The sequence below is a fragment of the Desmodus rotundus genome, chromosome 5 (genome assembly GCF_022682495.2).
Source record: "Desmodus rotundus isolate HL8 chromosome 5, HLdesRot8A.1, whole genome shotgun sequence".
In the NCBI taxonomy this organism is placed as follows: Eukaryota; Metazoa; Chordata; class Mammalia; order Chiroptera; family Phyllostomidae; genus Desmodus; species Desmodus rotundus.
This window is the reverse complement of record NC_071391.1, coordinates 22,388,692-22,408,505: the sequence shown is the minus strand read 5'-3', so window position 1 is coordinate 22,408,505 and position 19,814 is coordinate 22,388,692. Positions and strand designations below refer to the sequence as shown.

General features: G+C 47.0%; 1 protein-coding gene, 1 long non-coding RNA gene and 1 pseudogene across 2 annotated transcripts in view; 1 reads left to right on the top strand and 2 right to left on the bottom strand.

Annotated features, from left to right (window-relative positions):
- FBXO3 (F-box protein 3) overlaps positions 1-6,779 on the bottom strand; it is a 35,675-nt gene extending 28,896 nt beyond the window's left edge. Inside the window, exons 1-3 of the mRNA XM_024558741.3 lie at positions 6,611-6,779; positions 2,453-2,542; positions 13-176 (exon numbers count right to left, since the gene is read on the bottom strand). Coding sequence (XP_024414509.1) covers positions 13-176; positions 2,453-2,542; positions 6,611-6,714 — 358 coding nt within the window. The 5' untranslated portion in view covers positions 6,715-6,779. The remainder of the gene's footprint in view (positions 1-12; positions 177-2,452; positions 2,543-6,610) is intronic.
- On the top strand, positions 6,119-9,059 carry LOC123479566 (uncharacterized). The gene is made up of 3 exons (XR_006655215.2): positions 6,119-6,512; positions 7,497-7,614; positions 8,895-9,059. It is a non-coding gene; the product is annotated as an uncharacterized lncRNA (long non-coding RNA).
- A 3,980-nt stretch (positions 9,060-13,039) lies between these two features.
- LOC112303480 (small ribosomal subunit protein eS10-like) lies at positions 13,040-13,805 on the bottom strand (annotated as a pseudogene).
- Between the last annotated feature and the right edge of the window lie 6,009 nt (positions 13,806-19,814).

The following is a 19,814-nucleotide window of genomic DNA, read 5'->3' as shown; positions in this document are numbered from 1 at the left end:
CATTCCCAGTACCTTTCAGAGACAAAACCATCCGAGGACATCTGGGCTCCAAATACTTCTTGAGATCGTCCCAGGCCTTTTTAATAGCAGCATAATGGTCAATGTATCTTCCTACATCGGAGTAAGTGTCAATGAAGAGAGATTTCCAACACTGATTCTTCTGTGCTTTCTCTTCCCTAAACAGATTACGAAAATGAGATTAAATTTTTTTTGAAGTGAAATTCGCATGTATTTTAGATACTTACAAAGATTCTTTATTGGAAACTTGTGGTTACTTTTGCCTTCCATTTCATTTATTTTTGCCACAAATGAAAACTAAATAGCAAGCAGGGACACCAAAAAATTTAACAGGTGTTATTGCCGACATGGTGGGATTATGACACTTATTTTCTTACTTTCTATTTAATTTTTTGCTAAGTTTTCTAGTCTTAATAAAATATGTGAAGGGTATATGGGGTATGAAATCTCAACCTGCCCCTAAACACACACCAATTATAAAATTTAAAAATGCGTAGGTACAGTTGACCTTTGAACAATGCGGGGACTCGGGGTGCAGACCCTCCCAACCTCCCCCACCCCGACAAAAATCCGAGTGGAACTGCTGACTTCCCCAAACTTCGCTACTAACAGCTACCGTTGACTGGAAGCTTTACCAATTATAAACAGCTGATTAACATATATTTTGTATAGTATATGTTTGTATAGTTATATGTTGAATTGTTACAATAAAGCCAGCCAGGGGAAAATGTTAAGAAAATCATAAGAAAAATACATTTACAATAGTTATTGGAAAAACCCCACATATAACTAGACCCATGGAGTTCAAACCCATGCTGTTCAAGGGTCAAGTGTAGTTGTTCTATTTTTAGAAAATATTTAGAATCTAACAATACAGTAATATTAATCTAATTTATCTACATTGGATTAGCCAGAGAATCATATAGCATCGAAGTAATCACATGTTTCAACATCTGTGTTTGCTACAATTCCACAAATATTTATTTATTGTCTGCTTAGCCACTTGAGGACGTTAAAAATAAGGCTCATCTTTTGCCTTCTAAAAATGCATAGTCTTATCAGGAAGAAAGAATGAAGTATAAATTTAAGAGTCGGAAGTGATACAAGAGAAGGCAGCCACAAAGCCTTGAGGCCATACGAACGAGCTTGGACCTCATCCTGTAGGAAATGAAGAGCCACTGAAGGGTTTTAACCGGGTAGCTCTTTCAAAGAGTGGAATTGTGGCTATGGTGCTGGAGGGGTGCACACCAGAGGCTCAAAGGTGAGTTAGGAGGGTTTTGCAGTAGTTCTAGTAAGATGATGAATGCAACTAAAACTGGTAGCTTGATGAAATGAGTAGGAAGAGTCAACAAATATAGAGAGGCTAAGATCAGAAAGGCTCAGTAATTTAATAAATGGAGGATTGGGGGAGAAGGGAGGAAATGAGAGAGAAGGGGGAGGGAGGGGGAGAGAGAGGAGAGATCTGGGGTGATGACTGTTTTTGGCTTAAAGGCCCAGGCGGAAGGGATGGTACTGCCTTGAAGACTGCAATGCAGGAGGATCAGGTTTAAAGACGGGGAAAAGAACAATTCGGGGTGTTGTTTTTTTTGAGGGGGGAGATGTTAAAAGGAAAGTACCTTTTCATTAATATTAATAATACATATTTATCAAAACCAGAAAAATACCAAAGAACTTATAATGAAAAACTAGCCTCCTGTTCTAAGTCCAACCCCTCAAAGTAAACTAGTTATTTCTGGAAGTTTATCTCTATAATTCTAAATGTTTATGCCTCTAGTTCTTGACTTTTCAATTTTACATCTTTCTACTGATACCCTCAAATAAAAGATCAGGATATAGCAATACTTAAAATTCTCTCTTCCCTGTTTTTCCTCCTCCCAATGTTTAATAGCTCTGTTATTAATTTTTAGTTCTACTGAGTAGCTTACAATTTTCAGTAATACACTTAAACCTCCACTTCCTGCTTCACAACTTCAGTCACTGCCCCATTCCCCTCAATCTAAGAAAAAGGTATCAGCAATCCTACCCTTTCTTTTGCCTTCCCAACTCCCGCCTTCTGTTACCCACACTTTTATTCTAAATTTATTAGCATGTACTGAATTCGGTGAACCAATGCAAATGGTCACCAGACACTAACGCAAACAAGCCTGGAGCTCAGTGGGCTCATCGGGGATGGACAGACATTCAGGGCCGGAGTCAGCAGTACACAAGCAGTCACTGTGAACCGCAACAGTGCGAGCAGGAGAGTTCACAGAAGGAAGAGCAGTGGGTCGAGGAGAGAGGCCGGGAGGACACCGGCATTTACTGGCAGGCACAAGAAGAGCCCCCAAAGGAGACAAAGATAGGAGGAGGGTTATTAGAGAGGAGAATCAGGACAGGCTGGTGGTATGGAAGCCCAGGGCCAAATTTCAAGAGTACGTATTTCCCGAATACTCACTCAGATATCAGCCAGTATTTTTTGCAATGTCTTCTCCACAGAGGGTCATGACTTGATAGCTGGCTAAGCCTTCGACTGACATAGCAACAGCTGACAGTAACCAGAGTCACGGTTGGGACGAAAGAAAACAAGGAAACAATTTAGAAATAAAAATGAAAATATTCACGTTAAGTTTTGTTCTATTCCTTTTGCTTTTCTTAGTTTCCATTCTCTACCCTTATAATAGCAAAACGTTATTTTCAAAATCTTTTTCACGTGTTAGCTAGTATAATTATCTTTGCGAACTGAGATCTTACTATTTGAGTTCACAAATAAGCCCCAAACCTGTAAAACTGTAACTTTCATGTGAAAGTCTATGAAACATGTGAACCACTGGAGTCAATTTCAAACCAAAGAGCCTTCCTGCACTCCTCATTGTGACAATAATCATTTCTGCATACAGGCAGAAACATTCTTCAGGTATAAATGGTGTTTTGCTTGGCTTTTGAAGATCTGTGAGACATTTGATATTAAATACAGAGGAATTTTGTTTGCTTTGTTCTAATTTTCTGTAAGAGATATAAATATTGCAGCCCAAACTACTTCTTAATTATACCAACGACTGGAGAGCCCGTCTATAAAAAGTGTCAGTCGTAACAATCCTTTTTCAGTCTCCATCCATAGCTATTCAAGTTAGTATCAGCTGCTCAAAAACATGTAATGTTAGAAACAAATAATTTTCTTATTACACAGAAATTTCGAATACAATAGCGCTTCCACCCTGTAAACCCTGCCCTACATAGTTAATTTGCAAAAAGAATGAACCGAACATTAAGAGAATGGATGTCTATCTTTTCAGAGAAGGAATCACAACTTACGGGAACTAGGTATTCAAACATCTCACTCAGGCAATGGCTGATCAATTAAGGGAATCATAAATCAGATGGGATTTGTCAAGGCCGCGAGTGGAGCATGTTAAAAACTTTTGTTCAATTTTCAGATTTTACACAAAAGTCATCCTCATCCTTTTCTGCCAAGCTCACGAGATGCCCAAGCTAACATCTGCAAGCCCTGGAACTCCCCCAGTTTGGGAATTCAGAGCCCCCTTTTCTTGATCCTTCCTCCTCCATTGTCCTAAGAGTTAAACAACATAAAAGGGTCTCTGAAATAAGCACCAAAGGTGATTTTGATGCACAGCAAGGATGAGAATTACTGTTCTAGAGATTCTGACTCAGTTGGCTTGGGGTGAGACCTTTAGCTCAGGGATGTATATAATTAAAAAGTGCCATGTGTAATTCTGATACACAGTGAGGGTTAAGAATGATTGGTACACAATAAATCACCCAGGAATGGAGAGGGAGATTTAAACTGTGCAGCTGGTATTACACGATGACCTTAATGGATGAATCCAATCCAACCCAATCCAGTTTAGCAAATACACACCAAAAACTTCAGAGCTACGCAATGAGCAGGACACTTGGCAAAGCTGGCTGTAGAGGGCAGGAAAGAAGTTGCCATACACCGGAAACTTTTCGGTGGGTACAATTCAACAGTGTTTGTGATGGTTAATTTTATGAGTCAACTTGCCTGGGCCAAGGGATGCCCAGATAGCTGTTTGTACATTATTTCTTTGTGTGTCTGTGGGGATGTTTCTGGAAAAGATGAGCATTTGAATCAACAGACCAAGTAAGCCAGATGGCCCTTCCCAACGTGAGTGGACATCATTCCACTGGGGGCCTGAATAGAACAAGGCAGAGGACGGTTAGGTCTGCTTTCTGCCTGACTGCTTGAGCTGAGACAGGGATCTTCTTTGCCCTTGAAGTTCCCGGTTCTCAGGCTTTCAGACCCAGACTGGAATCCACACCATCAGCTCTCCAGCTCTCAGCCCTTGGAATTAGACCACCAGCTTTCTTGGGTCTCCAGCTTGCAGAAGGCAGATACTCAGGACTTCTCAGCCTCCATAATTCATGAGCCAATACCTTTTAATAAATCACACACACACACATATACATACTCTTTTCTCTCAAGAACCCTGACTAGTACAGTATTTAACTCAGTTCACTTTTATAAATATGTATGGAGGGATCATGTCACATGTTTATAAAACTTTGATTATCTAAAGCATTTAAAATAAAATCTGGTCTCCTCACCTTGGCTCACAAGGTCCTGCATGATCTCACCAGTCTCTTCTCAAGCCTCTCTGCCTGTGAGTCACTCCCTACCTCCTCCAACACCAGTCTTCTAGCTCCTCCAACAGGCCACGCTATTGTCCAGTCAGCTTCTGAACACACTGCTTCCTCTGCTAGGACTGCTCTATGGCGTCCACACATGGCAGCTCCTTCTGATTTGAATTGATTGGCTCTCCCCCTCATTCCTTAACAATTGGTTTATTTCCTTCACAGCACACAGCATTCCTTGTATTATGTGCTCGTTTGTTTTCCGTCTTGCCCACTAGACTGTAAGCTTCATGAGAGGGGCCTTGTCTGTCTTGTTCACTATTGTATCCAAAACATTTAACAGGCTGGCACACAGCAGGCGTGCAAAAAAGTCTGTGAATAAATGATGACTACAAAGATAAACAAGACAATCTTTACATTTAAGAAAGGCACAATCCATCTGGCAAATAAACAGAAAAAGACAATAGAGGGAGGAATCAAGTAAGGGGGTCTTAAAGGAATTTCATCTTGCCAGGATGAGAAGTGGGGGGACTACGCATTCGAGGCAGGGTCAAGAGCTCAAGCCACAGAACAAAAGAAACACGAGAGTGTAGTATGCCAGCAAAAGTCTGATCTGTCCAGATTAGGCAGTGCCAAATGATAAGAGCCTTAAATGCTTCCAGAAATTAAGTTTATAGGCTGCAAACAAGAGGCATCATAAGTTTTTAAGGAGAATGACAGCAAGACCTATCTTACAAAGATTACCCTGGCAACAGTGTCGTCCAGAGGTCACAGGGTTTGTGTCTGTGTTACATTTTTAAGGGGCTTTCACAACAGAGTATTTCAGATGAATACAGTCTGCAGCTGGAAGAGCCTTTCCCAAAGAAAAGACAAACTTTACCCCTCTGCTTTGGTACAAGCCTGAGTAGAGAAAAAAATTATTTTTAGGAAAAAACAAAAGTGTTACAGGTACTAATATAGAGAGCGGCCAGAAACTGGAGTTATCGCTCTGTCACGGTTTAGCTAGACTAACCAACAGCTACCAGTAATTCCAAAAAGACTGTATTTCTAAAAGGTTCCCTGGTAACACAGGGCTCAATCATCAAATGGCTAGAATCCGATGGTTAATCCAAAACAAAAACAAAAACTCCAAAGAATCAAACAAACAAACAAATCTCGCCTACCTATCCTTAAGAGGGCGACTTAGACCCCTCTTCAATACGTGTGGTGGCACAAGAAAGACAGAGCCATGCCACCAGCTGCCAAGGGTATACACAGCGCCATTTCTCCCAACATTCTAGACCGTCTCGGAAGGAGCCGGGCCTTCGACCACCCTGACCAGCAACCGGTGTCTATTTTCGGAACAGATGCTGGTAATCTGGGAAACCCAAATCGTATGGGAGAAAGCGGTCCCCTGTATCGCACCAGCGGAAGTCAGTACCAAAACACAAAATGCATCATGCCACAGTGAGGAGGAAGGCTGAAAGCAAAACAGTGTTCCAGCATATGTCTTAAAGTGTGCCCTGCAAGATATCACGGTGCCACGGCAGTCGCACCTGCGGGTCAGGAGGTCACCGGGCTCCTTCTCTTCCGCTGCGCCCCACTAGCCTATTCCGGCGCTCGACTCCGTAGGCCCGGGGCCTAAGCAGACAAGAGCGCTCGGGCCAGAAAAGGGTTTTCCAAAGAGGCCAGGGCTGGGCCACATCGGGAGGAGACCGGGGGTTGTGGGGTGCCGGGATTGGCGGGAAGCAGTACCTCCCCCCCGGAAATGAGCCTCCCCGAGGCCTGGGAGAGGGCTCTCGTCGCTTCTCGGGCCTGGGCTGCGGACAGAAGACCTCAAGGCCTTTACCGCTCCCGTCTCGCCCTGACCCCCGGGTGACTCTACAGGAGGGAGGCCCTGATATCACCTTCTGGTCCACGCGAAGGTCCGGGTGCAGTCCGCGAGCCTAGCCCCATCCCTCCTGCCTCACCGTCTCCTCCCGCCCCCGTGACCCCACCCCTGACAAGTGCGTAGTCCCATTACTTGATTAGGTCCCGGTAGTCCAAGAAGGATAAGATCAGGAGCAGGGGATCGGTGGGCAGCGATTCTAGGGTCAGAGGCGCAGACTCGGGGTCCATTGCCGCCATCTTGCCTGGCCCGGTGCAGGCCCCGCCCCCGCCGCCAGCACCGGAGCCGCTTCTTAGCGACTCGCACAGGTTTGTTATGTAACCGATGAGGGTAAGCCCCGCCCACAGGGCGGGCCCAGGGGCGGCTCCGGGGAAGGGCCCCGCCCCCCGCCCCCCGCCCCCCGCCCCGGTGGCCTAGAGCTAGAGAGGTAGGAGCTGTCTGCTTCTTGAATTCCGGCTCTGCTAGATGCGCGAGCTCTGCTGGGTGCCCACGTGCAACACCGAAGATCGCTGGATCTCTCTCGTCCTATTTCGGTCCCTAAACTTGTCCAGCCTAGGCACCCTTTCAGTCTTTGCTCCTAAATCTTCAGCTTCCAGCACCCCATGAGAAATTTTAGACCCCGTATCCTAGGAGCCTGGTCCCAAATCTCAAGCTAAATCTTCTCTGCCCTTGGCCTCCAAATCCATTGCTTCTCTTCGTTTTCCGACCTATAAACCCTTCATGTTCCCCCTTCAACCTCCTCCCTCTCTCTGCTTGTCCCTTGCGTACAGCTAGGTGGCTCTGAGCCACGTTCCACTAAGCAGGGGCAGAGCTGGGAATCAGCCACAGGCGCTGGCATAGAGGCTCTTCTCTCAAACTGGGGAAATGATCATTCAAGGCATAATTTTAACCCCAAATAAAAAGGTATACAGGGACTGAATCTAAGGGTCAGCCGCTGTCACTTGGTCATCGTGGTTATTTTTCAGCCTATTAGGGCAAGCAACGTCTATAGTAAATGAATTTTTGTTTTGTTTTTGCCAAGGTTTACTCTCGGAGGGCTAAGCACCCATGTGTGAAGGGGTGAGCTGAATATCTCCAACCACACCCCTGCCAAGGGGGTAATCGAGGCATGAGGATGGCCACTCCTCAGCTTTGCCAAGGTGGTATTGAAGTGGAAGTGTGAGAAGTGTCATGGATTGTGAACTAAAGAATACATATCTTACCTGGTTTCTCCTTCTTTGCTTTTCTGAAGGCAGTTATGGTGTAAGGGTCTTTGGGGACTCCAGTCACACCTGTCATTTACCAGAAGTGAAATGGTGGGCCAGTTAAGAATGCCTAAATTCTATGAGCCTGTTTATTCATCTCTAAAAACCATCCCTCCCCCAAGGTGGTTTATGGATGGTAATGAAACTAGACCTTCAATAAATGTTAACTTTTCAAGCCCATACATTCATCCTTCTCTACATTTTCCAAACTCTTCCTTATCCTGGAGAAAGTTTCCCCCCAATTATTTGGAAAAGTGAAATGATCCCCACCCCCAAAATACTCTGCTTCATTTCCTCAGTTCACCATACCGTTAATGCTTTATGATTTTGTCTAAGATTAATAACCCCTCCCTCCTCTGTCCACAGGACAGTATTAACCATGTTTATTTTATGTATCTTACAATTTTGACATCCTAAAAGTCGTGCTGACTGGGATGAGACTGCCCTCCAGGGGTAGTTAATACCTGAACATGGCAGGCAACGTACCTGGGAGTACACCTCTCGTATGCAAGCAACCACCCCCTTTGTCTAATGCTCACACACCAAGCTAATACTCCCCCTGCTCTCCATCATCCCAGGGCCAGGCACCAGGCAACTAGAGATTGCCCCTACAGCCCAAAGCCCACCATCCATTGTTGAAACTAGCAAATTCTAAGCTCTTTGCTCCGCTATGTCCTGCCTTCCCAGTGGAAACGCCCCATAAAGGCTCTGGCCTAAATAGTCCCCTTGCTCCCACTTCTGCCTCCTGACTAAACCTAATGCTTTAAATACAGCCCTGTGTGGTGTGGTGTGCCCCTTCCTCAGGGAAATGTAAGTAATACAAATCTTTCGATGGCTTGGGCTTCGCCATGTTGTCACTCAGTCATCTCTGTAAATGAAAACCCCATGGACACAAATGAGACACCCCTCCCCCCCAAAAAAAACCCCCTTCTGCTTACATCTCTGCACCTCTTGACTATTTATGTACACACATTTAACACATTTATTGAATTGGATTCAGGTCAGTTGTTCCCTGCTTGTCTTCCTCACCAGACTAAACTCTCAGAGTTTTCTGTCCTTGTAACCCCAGGGCCTACCCTGGCATTCGACAAGCACGAAGTTTAGATTCGGGTTGAATAGATGAAGACAGAGAGGCACTGGCTCCTAATTTGTGTTTGTCTCCACTTCCTCCTCAGACGGGCTCCTTCACTTGTTTTAGATCCAAAAGCTGGTGAGTGTGGTGAGTACCCTGCATTTGCTTCTGCTCTCCTGTTGCATTTTCCTTTCCTTTGGGCTTGGTCCCGTTGTGGCCTAATGAGAAAGCTGAAAGTGTGAAGTTACCCTACTGTCATGGTCAGGGTTCAGATGAGGCCAAAGAGACACTTACCTGGGCACAAAATGTAAGGGGAGGTGCATGCCACAGAACCCTCAATAATCAAGATGAATACTATTTTAATGCAATATGTTAAAAAATCAAAACTAATGCTGAAAAAATCCATAATGAACAAAATACCAAAATCCTAAATAAAAAAAAATTTAAAACCCCCCCAGGATCCCATGGTACTGTGCAAGCCATATTGGAGCCTAAGGCCAAAAGAAAAACCGTGTACCTAAATACATGTTTTTATCTTTTCAAATGGTGATTCGCCCCCTCCCCCACCCCCCCAGGCCAGAAGAGATGTTCAGGTAGAGGACTTGCTTCTTGCCTGTGGCTGGACTCAGGGCTGCCATCCTCCCTAGCCTCTCTTTCCTAGGCTGCCAGTCTCTGCCACTTCCTGCCTTGGCAAGTGCCATCTGCTGCCAGCCCCCTCTGCAAGAGTCTTCCTGGGGAGGTGGTCTCAACGCAGCCTCCATTTTCCTCCCAACACCATATGAAGCAGGTAGAGGAGGTTGAGGGAGTAATGAGGGTGGCAGGGTCTAGGAGAGCCCTTTCCTGGGCTGCGGTTTCCTTACCCACCCCCGTATGCCCAAGAATGGCAGGAAAGAGGTAGGAAGAGAGAGCCAGGTCTTATCTATTTGGGTCCTCTGGGCTGAGGTTGAGGGTGAGAGCTCCAGAGTCTGTGCCTGGGTGGGAAGCCCCTCCAAGTCTGCTAATTGTTTTGGAAGCTAGTCTCTCAGGGGCATAGAAGGACTTCATTAAAATAGTATTTGCTTGCCATTGCTATTCCTATGATAGATCAAAAAGCACAAGGTTCTGAAAGGAGAGTTTTTATGTGGCATTTTAAAGCAAAAAGTTTGACTGTTCTCTCAGGAATAGAGATGAATGATGCCTAGGAAATGAATATACTTACATGCTCTCTTTAGCACCCCGGTGTCACCTTGGAATGTGGTGAGTAACCCTTGGCGCACAGCACCCTACCTCTAGGTCGTTATATCGTACCTTCGTGAGCTTCAAGGTCGCCATCAGCTATTGCAGTAAATCCCTCAGACACTTATTCATATCTTCTCCCGTGCAAGGGCCTGGGCTAGGGGCTGGAAGGAATCAAGATGAATATAGTGGTGTTTCTGCTTTGAAACAGTTATTCTTTGGAAGGTGAGAGATACAGTTGCTAACTGGTTGGGGGACAGACAAATCCATATGGCCCTCGAGTCTCATTTTCATGGTATAGCAACTAGCTGCCTCAGCACATCTGAGTTTGCTGGGAGGCGGGATAGGCAGGCACCACAGACTGAGCTCTGGAGGCTCCTGCTGACTGGTGACTGATGATCGCCCCGCATGTGAAGGCCATCACTTAGGGTCCCTCTCTATTGAGCTCTGTCTGGGATGTGTCCAGTCTCCTGCCCAGCCTCTCAGTGGGAGGACAGGAGCTGGAGCTGCAAGCAGGGATGGGGAGTGAGGTGGAGAGAGGGGTCCTGTGCACTCTCCTTCTTCTCTGCTTGTACCCCCCAACAACATTTTGTATTTATACCGAATGGCAGTGGTGATGGTAGCTGCATGAAGGTCACATTCCACTTTGTCTCTTACTGTTTTTGGCAATGGCCTTGCCCAGTTGGGCCTCCATGGGCAGGAGACATTCTTGGGAGATTCTCAGGGGCGTCCTGTCAGGTTGCAGGGGGGCCAGGGCTGGACAATGCAAGCCCTGGTGTTAGCTCTCCTGGTCGTGCTGAGGCAGTCTGGGTATCTGGGAGCCCTGGAGATGAGGGGCTAGCATGATGGGAAGGGTGACTGCCAGAAACCAACTTCCCCAGAGAAGTGCATCATCCAAAAGGAGGCCAGCCTCTGCAGAGCCCAGGAAAATCCAGGGGGATGCTTCTGCTTTATGGCTGAAAGCAGGGAGAAGGAGAAAATTATGGGGATGTGTGAAGATTAAGGGCTGCCAAAGCAGCACAGAGTGGCAGCTAGGCTGCTGGATTGATGCAAAAATCTGGGATGGATTTCGCTGCTCCTTTGGAGCAAACCCACAGACAAACCCTTGGCTGATGAGAAGCCTGGAATGGATAGGAGATTTAAAGGTACAGTTCCTAGTCATTCAAATTAGGTTCTGGGACATGGTCCCCTGCTTCTATCTTAGATGAGACTTATAATATCCCCCAATTTGTTAACCAAATGTCTGTTGTTTTGTTTGGAACCTGCTTCTTGTTTTCTTACAGTCTATATAACTGATATGAGCCTTCTGCATGGTGGAAAGCAGACCTGCCGATTGGACACATTTACAGCAACTGCTATTGGTAACTTCTAAAATGATGAATACAATGATGCCAAAATCGCATCATTGAAACAATGTCTCCTACCAAGGGCAGGGAAAATGTAGCGTTCTCATGCAAGATGTGATACAGTCCAGAGCACCATCCACCAATTCAGCAGCCTGCAGGGCTGGGGAAGCCCCTAGTGTTTGGAGCCTTACTGTGTCCTTTTGAGGACTGAACAGGTCAGTTTGTACACTGTTGTTCCTGCAGTACGTGACAGATACCATGAGCATGACTGAACTGGTAACACTCGGTGTGCAGGATGGGCCAATGCTGTTTCTGGGGGTGGGGTGGGCGGGAATCCTCTCCAGGAGGAAGGGAAAGGTCAGTCTGTGCCCTAGGTTCTGCCCTGTGCACCAGGAGGGCATGAACTGCTTTGTTTGGTTCCCGTGTCTCCTGGCTTCCAGACGGGTTCAGCCAATGGAAAGCCATTATAGGAGTTTGGGGAAGGGGGAGAAAAGAGAAAATAGGGCATCTAATCTCCACCCGCTAGGGGTTTGACTATGGCTATGTTTCTCTGTGGGATCCACTCCCATCGGTGCCTTCTTCCATATCTTTGGCTTGTCCAGCTCTGGTGACACGCCTCCCTCTTTTTGCTCTTTAACCAAGGGAATCAGCTCCCCTCTGTTGCTAATCCCTGGGCACCTCACCATTCTTGTGGGGTCCCTCATCAGGCTCACAGCTCTGTAAGTAATCTCCTCATTGAATTCTGTTCAGGTATGTCCCCTTGAAAGTTTTGTCTGCCCCCTTAGAGGATCCTGACCGATGTCATCTGCCTTCACCAACCCAGGCACGTGGGGCTGTCACAGCCTCCCCAGTAGCACATCACCTCTGAGGGAACTAATGCCAGCACAGTGAGAACGGCTGTTTGGGGACAGAGCTGCTACGACAGTATGACATGAGCCGTGAGTGTGGTGCATGCACCGCACTGCGTCCCACCTGGGAAAAGTGGGCCACAGGTGGGTGATGGGCGTGGGAGCTTTGGGAGGTGACGGGTATGTTTCCCACCTTGACTGGGGTGACGGTGTCACGAGAGTAGGTATGTGTCCAAACTCCTCAAAATGTGTGCATTAAATATGTGTGATATTTTGTTAGGTCTCAATAAAGCTGCACAAGGCTAAAGAAGCAATGATTCTGCCACTCGTGTGAACTTCCTGGGGGTTTCCTTTGCAGCTGCCAGCTAGTGATAGGAATGGAGGCCCAGACTTTGACTGCCCTAATTTGGAAACAACATAGGAATTTTACTACCGGCTTTACACACCAGACAGGCGACCCCACCTGAGGAGGGGGCTCCTGTGGGAAGAAGCTTGAAATCAGTCCAGCCATCATAAAGCCTGTCTCCTCCTGGAGACCCCCCACCCCCACCCCGTCTATGTCAGACACATGGAGTTACAGACGCCAGCGTTCACTTTCACAGCAGATTTGAGATTTTGGAAATGAGGCTCTGATTTCTTGTCAGCCAAGCCTGTAAGGACTGCCTTCTGTTGCCAAGCCTGGAACCAGCCCATTCTGGGGGAGAGAATGTCACTGAAAGGAGAGTGACTCTGGCACCTGACTCTGGCACCTGACAGTCCCACCTTGCATTGGGTCCTGATCTGTCTGAACGGAAACACCCAACAAGTGTTGCAGCAATATGGAAATGTACCCCTGACCACGGCCCAAGCCTGGTTCCTGACACCTTGCCCAGCTTCGGAAACAGACCCACAGACTGTTAAACCCAAGTTCACTCATGAAAAAGCTCGCTTCTGTGATATCAGCTAACCCCATGGGATTTCACAGCCATAAGTTGCTAAGACCCACAGCTAAACAACTGGCTAAGCTTCAGGTGTTATTGTGAATTTTAAAAATTGGTTTTATTTTACTTATTTTTTTTCTGACCACAAGTTTATCCAACACAAAATAATTCCTCCAACTTCACTGAGTTGGCTGACCATATCCACAACCAAATCTGCCTCTAAACTGGAATTCAGAATTCAGTTGCTGACCCAGCCTGGGCCTCAGCTTTCTCGTTGGCACCAGGGGGCTCAGTGCTCCACCTGTGAGTGTCTGTCAGCTTCCCTCCCTGTGAGTCTTGCAGGTCGCTCACCCTCTAGGCCATTGGGCCCTGGCCTGCCCATCTCAGGCTGGCCATGGTGCAAAGTGGCAGGCGCATCTCAGGGGGCAGGTGGAGGTAATCGCGGAGACACTGGGTGCCCTCGTTGGTAAAGTGCCAGTAGAAATGTCTCCAGGCAAACTGTTCCTTCACGGAGCCTGCCTCCTGGTTGGAGAGACTGCATGGCCGTCATGACGGGAAGGTTGTGCATGTTCTTGCCTGCCAGCTCGGGGGGTCCAGGCACGTGCACCCTTTTCTTGGCCAGCATCACTGTCTCCTTAAAAAGGAGTTCATACATGGCGATCCCATTTGTCTTGGGCATCGACATCGCAACGACTGCTGCGTCCCGGGTGGGAGCTGGAAAGGTCAAAATTGATCCGAGAGAGAGAGAGAGAGAGAGAAACATGGATTTCTTGTTTTACTTATTTATGCACTAGACATGCTGAACAATCGGCTAAACTTCAGGTGTTTGATTTTAGAGAGAGAGGATGGGAGAGAGAGGGAAAGAGAGAGAAACAGATTTATTGTTCCACTTACATGCTCATTGGTTGATTCTTGTATGTGCCTCGAGCAGGGGATCAAACCCACAACCTTGGTGCATCGGGGTGACGTTCTAACCAACCAAGCTACCCGGCCAGGCCAGGTGTTAATCTTGGCTGTAGGGCAGAGGGCTCCAAGATTGATGCAAACAAACCTCTATACAGTTAGGATCATCCAAGGATCCTGGCATTTGTCTGGAAACAAATGCCGAGAGAGGATTCCATTGGTGGGAGATGTATTGATGGAGGGGGGTGGGGCTTGTGAGGAATAGGAAAGGGGAGGAATGAGAGAGGAGGCAGAGACAGCCTTCAGACCACAATGCAGTTCTGATGCTGGGAAAGAGAAGGCGAAGGAAGGAGGGTTAGGCAGAAGGACCTCAGACGGGACTGCAGCTCTGAGAGTGTCTCACGGGGCCGATGAAGACTACTCGAGCCGAAGCTGCCCCTTAGAGAAGTCCAGGATTGGAGGCCCACAGGCCTGGCCCGCACTGATACTCCGACATGGTCGGTCACGGGCTGGGAGGAAGCGTGACTTCGATGCTAAAGCGAGGTGGGCAGCATAAGGAGAAGTATCCAGATTAATGGCATAAAATCGAGCGTCTAGAAAGAAACCCATTCACTTAAGGCAACAGAGTTTCAACAAGGATGTTGAGACAGTTCCATGAGGACAGAATAATATTTTCAACAAATGGTGCTGGGACACCTGGCTAGTGCCACGCAAAAGGATGAAGCTGGACGCTAACGTCACACCACATACAAAAGTTAACTCCAACTGGGTCAACTGTCTAAACATCAGAGCGAAAACCATACAACTCTCTGAAGAAAGCACACAGGTAAGTCTTCATGACCTTCCCAGCGGATTGCGAGGTGCGACACTAAAACCATGAGCAACAAGAGAAAAGGTAGATGAATTGGGCTTCATCGGAATAGAAAACTTTTGTGCTTTACTAGCCCTTATCGAAAAAGTGAAAAGACAACCCATATAATGGGAGAAAATATTTGCAGAATACACATCTGATGAGGGACTCATTTGTACATGTGCGTACACCTCGCCTGGACACGCCCTCTGTGCCAGGAAGTGGGGGCTGGGGAGGGGCTCTGCCTCCTCTGCTCCCCGGAGTCCCTGTGAACTCTTGTGCTTGTGTGTGGCCCTGGTGGGACATGTGTCCTTGTCCTCCTGCATGCCGGTTCCACGCGCAAGGCACATGTCCACCCTGTCTCTAATGTTTAGAAGTGGTCATGTCCAAGTGGGCCACCTTAGGGGTGGGGAACATTTCTTAGGCATTGTGTCAGGTCTCAGCAAGGGCTGGAGACTGGTGATCAGGATTTCCGGTGTCTCCAAGCCCAAGAGTGAGTGAGGCGGCCTAGCCTGGAGTTCAGGGATCTGGCCGCTTGGGGGGGTCTGCTCTGGGACCCGGGTGGGGAGTGCAGGGTTGCAGGGACTCTGCCAGCCCCTGGGGCCCCAAAGAGAGTGGGCCATTGGAAAAAAGAGGTAGATTCGCTAGAGAAGGGAAAACCTGGTATCAAGGCTACTCATCACCAGCAAACGAGGGACTGGCGACTGGAGGAAAAGAGGGTGGAAATGCCACCAGCAGCGGTAGAGGAGGAGGTTACCACAGCTGTCAGACTAGCAGCCAAGCTGATGGCTGGTAGAAAAACCTGGCGTGGATTTAGCTACTTCTTGAGGCTAAAAAACCCCAACAGGCCTATTGTCCACTGGGAAAACAGGAATGGCTCTAGGAGAATTACAGAGACTGGACCGGCAGGAACCAGGACTAGATGTGGGATTTAGTCCCTGCTCCCTTCCTCCTGGCCAACCGCCCTCCCCAGCCTTGCCCTTCCACAGAGAAGGCTCTAAATTTCATGGATTTGCTGGAGACCAGAGCTTAGGAGGCTGTTAGGAGTAGTACTAGTCTGGTCTTTGTCAGACTGCGTCATTGTTAAGCCTGATCTGGATCTTGGGTCCTGGAATGTCTGCACTGAATACATTCACAGTGACCCCTGCTGGTGACTTCTATGTTCAATGGACCAAGAGCATGGGCAAGAATTACCAGTACTCCTAAAACTTGATTAAATTGAATCATTCAAGTAATTTTATTCCTCTTACCAAGAAAAAGAAAAATCAGGAGCTTCTGCAGCTCCTGAAAGCTCCACTGTCCCCTTGTGGCTTTATAACTCCCTCCTTCCCCAGGGGGAGACCTGGCTCCCCCAGCCTTTGTACTGCACCTGTCCTCACCTGGGCAGGGTTTGGCCTTACCTGTTGGTAGGCCAGGGATCCCCTTGCTTTCTTCTTCTCTCCCAGGAGACTGACTGCCCACTTTTGTCTTCTTATTCTCAAAGGTAGGGGCTCATCTTAGACAAGGCTTTCTTAAAATGGGTTCAGGAAGTCAAGGAAGGGTCAGTAATTACCCTCAAGGGTCAACGACTATAACAACTTTGTATTTACTCAAAATTTAGTGTGTGTGTGTGGATGTTTCCTTGTGGGGAGGGTTGATGACTTTCAAAGGTGACCCCCAAAGGGTCAACAGGCTTAGACTCAGCCCCTGAGGCCACTCCTCAGAAAAGGCGGTCTTTGCTGGGGTCTCTGCCGAAGTGAGTGTCGGGTCAGCCTTTGCGGGTGTCCTCCGCTCAGAGGCATTCATTCTCTCCCTCCGTCTGCCTCTTACCCTGGGCTCCAACACGCACGTCGACTCACGAGCACTGTATTACAAGCAGCAGTATTTATTAGTGTTGTATCAGTCTTGGTCTTAAGTAATCTCACATGCTGTTGACTTTATTTTTCTTAAACATTCATCTTAGAAGAAAAACCTGAAAATCATTCTTGGTAATCAGACTAGACTGGAAGAGACTAAGCAGGTACCTTATAATCTAGATTAGGAGTTCAGTGCTGAGGTGGAGTTCAGAAATGACTCTTTTCTATCTAGGGGAAAGCAATTGATATGGTAGATCATGTATGTACATGGAAGGGAAAATCATCAAAGATCGAGCAGGAGGCTTGGAACAACCACCCCAGCGGTGATGGTGACCGCCGGCGCCTGTCCTGCATTCACCGTGCCCCGGGGCCACTCCACGAAGCGGTAGAGCGCGGGCCCAGAATGGCAACCGAGTTCTGTTTTGATTCATATTACATACTCTTTCACTTAAGCTGTTAGCCGGTAGAGGTCTTCAACAGTAAAAATGAGATTTAATGCTAAATCAAGAGATTTATATATGGTAGGGGTTTTGTCTATAATTTATTCCTGGGACAGGCCTGAGCCACAGTGAAAGACCATGTGCGCTGAAGAGGCTGTTTTCAAAGAATCTTGATCAGGCAGCTTTAGTGCTGCTCCTTAGCCGTGACTGCCTTTCCTTCTCCGTGTCTTCCAAGGCATTGATCCCTAGGTTCACGTATCTCTGGATTGTTCAATGTAAAAAGGGAGAGGGAAGAAAGGAACTGATCGGCACCAACTCCTGGGGAAGACGTAAAAGCTGACTACGGAAATACCACGGACCGTGTGGTGTTCCTTCACTTCTTGCCCATACTAGTGACATTATTCAGGGAGTTGCATCAGCTGGGCGAAATTCAGGGATATCTATCCTCTGAAAATACATTTGACCCAAAAGACAATTGTTTATAAACTCCCAAATTGGCCAGTTCTCAAGTTAGGTCTCCGGGGGACCCTTCTTTCTACAGGTTCCAAGAAATACTGTCTACCCATTTCTGCCAGCCTTGTGTTCCTTTGTCCCCAAATGAGAGAAAATGATGACCTCTAGTTTCACCTTGTATGTTAACTGTGTACAGTTCTGACAATAACAATGGTGATACTGTGAATAGTATAAAATGAAGGTAATGAAAAAAAAATAAATAAATAAAAATGAAGATGCCCAGCAAAAAAAATTAATAAATAAAATAAATAAAATGAAGGTAATGATATAAATGCACCCCATATGCTGCCTATTGAACTGTAGGTCACTCAGCAAGTATTTATTGAATTGTAATCATTTGCAAATCATTAAACAAATATTTATAAAGAGCTAGTCAATACGTGGCTTTCTGGCATCCTGGAGAAGGCGATAAACAGGCAGGGCCCCCACCCTCGCGTCTTTTGTGTTCGGTTGCCATTGTTGTTCCTGTTCCCAAAGGAGAGGCTCACGCACGTGTGACCGGCGATCACGACACTTCTTCTGGGTCAGAAGGCTCAGATGTCAGTTTTTGCTTTAATAGGGAGAAGCGTGATCTGGGACTAGTCATGTCTTAGTATTTTCTGAACAATTAAGATGGCTAACCTCAATTTCTACATTTTTCTTGTAAATATTATGGAGACTGCATAATGATGATAAAGTGACACCTTAAAAATATGGTGTTTTATGTTTAAAATAATTCCTAGTCTTTTCACACAATCAGGTTTGAGAAGCCCTGGCCCACATCAAATGGGCCTGAGGTTTGGACAGTCTGGAGCCTGTTAAAGTTCCAGGACCTCTGACAAGGTGCTTTGCCCACACAGGCCTCGGGTGTTCAGATAGTGCTGTGAGGTGGGCGGGGTCACCAGGCTCAGGGAAATGATCTTGCATAGAGTCCCCGTGATGGTAAAAGGATTAACTAATGCTAAGCACTCACATCACCTCAAGTCTTCACTTGGCTTTGCTCTCTCAGGAGCTCCTCTCTGCCTTTTCCCTTCTAAATTCCCCTTGCAGGGTCCAGCCTGTGGATTCAGAGAGATTTTTCACACTTCAGGCTGATAGATGTGACTTCCCCCAGGACCCAGTCTCTGGGGGCATTTCATTTGTTGTAGGGGAGGGAAATGCCTGTGAGCCTGAGTACCCTTGGATCATGGAGAAGCCAGGTTTCCTCCTCCTCCTCCTCCTTCCTCTTCTTTTCTTTATCTTTCCTCTTCCTCTTTGCTCCTCAATTAAATTTTCCTGCCCCAGGTTGAAACACTCAGATGCGGAGATCTGCCTGTAGTGAGCAATATGACCACCAGAGGGCAGCACGAGACCATAGCTTTGTCTATCTGACCAAGACCAGGTCCTTCCAATCAGCGTCTCCCTCGCCAAACGTGATCTGAGGGTCCCAATCCTGCCTGCACATTAGAATCAGCTGACAAACTGATTTTATAAAATTGGCTCGTGGTCTCCATCTCATGTCAATTGCTTTTTATATCCCTGGGAATGGGGCACAGGTTAGCTAGTCTTTTAATTTTCTTAGGTACACAGAGTTGAGAACCACTAATGGAGATTATTAAATCCTGAAAACTGTAAAAACTTTTAGGAATCACCTGGTCTTTTTCTCTAAAGAAGTGACCAGAGGGTAAGTTGTTTTCTCACGTGGAACAGGGGCAGTAGTAGGACGTGGGGACGCCAGCCCTGGCAAGCCCAAGCTCCTCCAACGCGGGATCCGTGTTGATAATTCGGGTTTAAGTCTTTGCCGACACCACCACCCTTTGCGCGCTCTGGGACGCTGTGAACAATCAGCTGGTGTATTCACAGATTCCAGATCTGTCCCTTTGGCATCTACTCTCTGTCAACTAGGAAGATTTGGCAGCTCTGGAAAAGGTTACCTTCTCAAGTTGGCATCATCGCTCTCTCTCTCCTTAGGGAAGATCTGGTCCCTTGGTCTTTCTGATTTCACCTGTCCTCAGCCTGGCTCTGGCCTGTGCCCTGTCATCTCTATAATCCTCAGAGAAACGGGCGCAGGCGTCCACCTGCGCTAGACTCGTAGTTGGAAGGGATTAGTCATAAATCTGTTTTCCATTTCTCTCAAAGCAGCTAAAAGTCTGCTTCTTTCTTCCCCTGATTTCTGTAGAGAGGGGCTAATCTAG